Source organism: Herpailurus yagouaroundi, unplaced genomic scaffold, assembly GCF_014898765.1.
Source record: "Herpailurus yagouaroundi ecotype Mexico unplaced genomic scaffold, PumYag 194, whole genome shotgun sequence".
NCBI classification, from domain to species: domain Eukaryota; kingdom Metazoa; phylum Chordata; class Mammalia; order Carnivora; family Felidae; genus Herpailurus; species Herpailurus yagouaroundi.
Window position 1 is genome coordinate 4,983,994 of NW_024412425.1, and position 3,993 is coordinate 4,987,986.

The following is a 3,993-nucleotide window of genomic DNA, read 5'->3' on the forward strand; positions in this document are numbered from 1 at the left end:
AGGCGCCCCTGCCAGGATGACATTTAAGGGACTAGAGGCTCTGCTGCTGTGACAAATGCCAGAGTTGGAAATATGCTACGTGGACAACATTTTTATCCTTCCATGGTGATGAATCCTGGGGTTACACGTATGTGATTTAATTTAATCCTCACACATAATCCCCATTTTGCAGATGAGAGAATAGCCCGAGGAAGAGGAAACCGCTCACATGTGCTCCTGATTCAGCCTGCCTCCAGTCCCCATGCTCTCAATGAGCACATGTCACCTCCCTTTGCCATGTCCCAGGATCTCCTGCCAGGCCTCCCACGCTTCCCGCACAGAACACAGACACGGGGCACCCGGGGGTGCTAAGATGCAGTTTTTTTATTCTAGTCTGCCTAATTATGAGTGAATTAGGTGAGGACAGGTGTCTGGATTCAAGCTTTCGGTATAAAGAACAGGGCAGGAGGATGGGGCTCAGAAGGGGCATCAGCGGCAAAGATTCATCTCCCCAAAGTGTTCAGCTTGAGATCTTCTATGGTGTTCTGAACTGCTTCAGCGATGCAATCTTTGCTGGAGCTGATGGTTATCTGGGAGAGAGTAAGACGAGGAGGGACAGATGACCTGAGCGCATGGCAGCGCTATCCATTCCCCCAGGATCACCTCATGCCTCATCCCCAGTGATTCCGCTCCGTCCCTAGCAAGAACCTCTAGCCCACAGACCGATTTCTGGAGAGAGGGCCGCGATCAGTCAGACCAGGATGGAGACGGCTCCCCCATCACCCACGCACCTGTGTCAGGAGGGAGTCTGAACAACCAGTGAGGGAGGCAAGAAGAGGAGAAGATTCTGGAGGGCGTGATGGGGGCTGGGCATGGGTGAGGGGCAAGGTAGCTGAGTCTGGGTCCATGCGATGTCTCCCTCACCTGAGACTCATCTGTCAGGTGTACTGGATGTATGGAATCTGTATGTGTGTGTTGTAAACAATCCCATGTGCCCTGGGTGCCCGTAGTCATGCAAGAAACTCTCCTTCTTCACAAAGCTCTCATTTTACAGAATCAGCACTTAACGGCAAGTAGAGGTAAGAGACAGACCAACCCAAATCGACCTAACTGTGCAACAAGAAAAATAACAGAAAAAGATAGTTCACCAGAAATACACTGACTAGCGCTGGGGTGCAGCTGCACGTAGCTAGGAGCTGCCTCGAGGGCCTCAGGCACCAGAACAACAGAGTGGAAAATCTGACTTTAGACCCTGAAATGGTACAGATGGAAGTGAGACTCTGAACCAAAGGAATAGCAGCCATCAAGGTGGGCACAAGGGGAAGTAAAACAGAAGCCAAAAACCAGAAGCTTCCCAAAGCCAGGGAGTCCCTTCCTGGGAAGAGAGTCTGAGGGCAGGTGCCTTAGTTTCAATATTCCTCAACTAGAACTGACAAGGCTCCTACATGTGCAGGAGCTGAATGAAGAACTTTCTCTTTCCTGTGGAAGGCTAAAATCCTACTCCTGCAATTCTGACACCCCTAACCCAGAAAGAAAAAAATCCTATGAGTCAACACGCTTTCTATGCCACACCGATATTAGTCCCCTATTTTCCAACTGTGCGTCAGGTAATTCGCACACAAGGGACGCGTGTGGTAGAAGAACAGGCTGGGTGTGCACATGGCATGAGGTTGCGTATTCTATGTGCTGTAGAGCGGAGCAAAGGTTTATGTGCTTGATTGTTTATAGCTCTTACCTGCCATGTAGCCCCTGACTGCATGGTCTGTATGTGGAATATTACAATCTGCTGCACGCGCAACGTGAAGGTTGGGGAGGCGGGGAAGGATAGGAAATTACCATGACTAGTGTATCCAAGGCCTTGGATATGAGTCCGTTCTCCACGTAGCAATCCTGGATTTTTTTCATGGCTGTTCTCTCTGGTTCAGTAGCATTGACTTTTGTGAGGGAGGAGTCCAACAGGAATTCATTTCCAATGGCCACCGCAGTAAAGACGTGATAAAAAATGGGGCAAGTTTCCGCTGAAGACACAAACAGAAAACACCTTAACAAAAGAATCAGCAGAGTAGGAGGTTCCTGTTTGCCCACCACTTGAAAGCAACTCACATATATCCAGGGTCTTCTGACTCACCTTCCGCAGAGACCTGCCCACTCCCAGGACTGCTTACATCCCAGACAGACAGAACATTTTCTATGAGGCACTCTCAGCAGAAGAGAGCAGTCGGAGAGACCCCCTGACCGGTGCCTCCGGGCATCCCAGCCTGCCTGCTTCTGCCTTTCAAATAAGCACCACTACCCCCACCTAACTATCCCCTATTGTGTGCACAACTAGTGACCCCTCCATCTCCAAACCTCTCCCTCCATTCTACGACTAAAAACATCAGGGGGGTTCTGCAGGACTCCTGGACAATGATCTCCCAGCTGCCGCCTAACTTTGTGGCTAGAACCTGTTTGGAGATCACCATGGGAGGTAAAGGAGTGAGATAGAACAGGGCAAGGATCAGGAAGGTCATCTGTCCCTCCATCTGCTCTCACCCATCTTGACGCCCAGCTCTTGGGTCACCAGCAATGCCAGCACAAGCAGTGCCCCCCTCATCGTGTCAGCTGCTAGAATGCTCTGCTCAGGAAAGGATTTCTGCTGCTTTATAAACTACTAGCACCCTAAGCCCAGCCCACACCCCCCCTAGAAGCTCCAAAGGCCTGTGGGCAGGGACCTGGCACATGTGGCTCCCTCAGCCCTTGGGCTGTTAAGAGTGGGAAGCCCTTCCTACTCGTGAGGGCAAAGCTCTTGGAGAGGATGTGGTTTTTTCTTTGCCAAAGGCCAACTGGAGGTGATGTGTCTAAGTGATTCCATGCTGAGCCAACTGCTCTGTTGTCCCAGCTCCAACTGTCACCCCTGTTTCCTGCTACTCCTTCCCTCAAACTATCCTGGCTCCCAAGTGCGATACTCTCCCAAGACAAAGAGATGAAAATCACAGGAGGGGTCAAGGACAGGTCTACACCACTACAGGTAGACAAAAGAGCATCCAAAAACCTTACTTGTGCCCAAGTTTAAGTCCTGGAGATAAGTATGGGGTGCTAGTCCCAACTCAAGCCTCTTGAACACCTTAACTGCCGCGGTCTGTGGATCAAGCCCTGAGAATGGGTGGATGTCATCCTTGGGCTACAAATCACTCCCTACTAGGGGAGTCTCAGGATGCTTGGGCACGTAGGCCTCCTCAAGGGCTGGTAACGCTCTAAATTAGGATCATGTCACCTGCTTCCCTCTCACCCTTAAGGAAGCAAATGCCTGGGCACCTTCTTGACTCCCAGTAGCTCCAGCTTTGGCCCTGTCTCACCCTCCTCCATCAGTAAACTTAATCCCAAGAGGAGGTTGGACTCACTAGCCCATCCAGAAACATTAGTGAATCGTTGTGGGGTTGTACAGTTTGTCTCTTATGTCCATTGTGAGTTGGAGCTCCACATACCAAGGTGCCAGGTCAACCAAAGGTGCTTAAATGCTCTCAAGAGCTAAACTCAACCTTCTAATCTAGGAAAGTAGTTTATTGGCACAAACATGATGAGATAGTCCATGGAAAGTATAGAAGGAAACTCCCAGTGGCCAAATCTAAAACAATTTGAGCAAACAAAAGAAATAACATTGTATTGGTTGATAACCCAAAGTATACAATTAAATGTGTGAGTCCATACTGATATAAATGTTTAAATAAATAAATAAGGAGATAAGAGACAGATATTCTTTACAAAAGCATTCTAGATAATACACATAGGTACTCTCCCTTAAGGAGGTGGAGCTTATTGCCTGCCCTCCTTGTGAGTGGGTTAGACTTAATAATTCATTTCCAAAGAGTAGGTAGGAGAAGGGGAAAACCATGCAGAAACCTGGCAAAGCCAACATTAATCAAATGATCAAGGCTAACGTAACCAGGGATGATACATATTACCATGTGACAATACGACACTTCACCTCTTTGGTGTCTCCCTAAACCCCATACCTAAAGTTCAGACTCTTAAACT

At 48.9% G+C, this 3,993-nt stretch overlaps 1 protein-coding gene across 1 annotated transcript; it reads right to left on the bottom strand.

Moving 5' to 3' along the window:
- Positions 1-345: 345 nt before the first annotated feature.
- On the bottom strand, positions 346-2,621 carry LOC121011602 (major allergen I polypeptide chain 2). Its single transcript, XM_040446187.1, has 3 exons — positions 2,512-2,621; positions 1,816-1,997; positions 346-569 (listed from the first exon to the last, which is right to left on the bottom strand). Exons 1-3 carry the CDS (start codon positions 2,570-2,572, stop codon positions 483-485), a joined length of 330 nt encoding a protein of 109 aa, XP_040302121.1. The 5' UTR covers positions 2,573-2,621; the 3' UTR covers positions 346-482.
- Positions 2,622-3,993: the final 1,372 nt, after the last annotated feature.

Excerpts from the sequence above, each read along its gene's own strand:
- LOC121011602 (XM_040446187.1), bottom strand. The coding sequence starts at position 2,572 with ATGAGGGGGGCACTGCTTGTGCTGGCATTGCTGGTGACCCAAGAGCTG. Across the intron at positions 1,998-2,511 it reads AGAGCTGGGCGTCAAGATGG|CGGAAACTTGCCCCATTTTT; the intron begins GTGAGAGCAGAT and ends TTGTGTCTTCAG. Across the intron at positions 570-1,815 it reads CCTTGGATACACTAGTCATG|ATAACCATCAGCTCCAGCAA; the intron begins GTAATTTCCTAT and ends ACTCTCTCCCAG.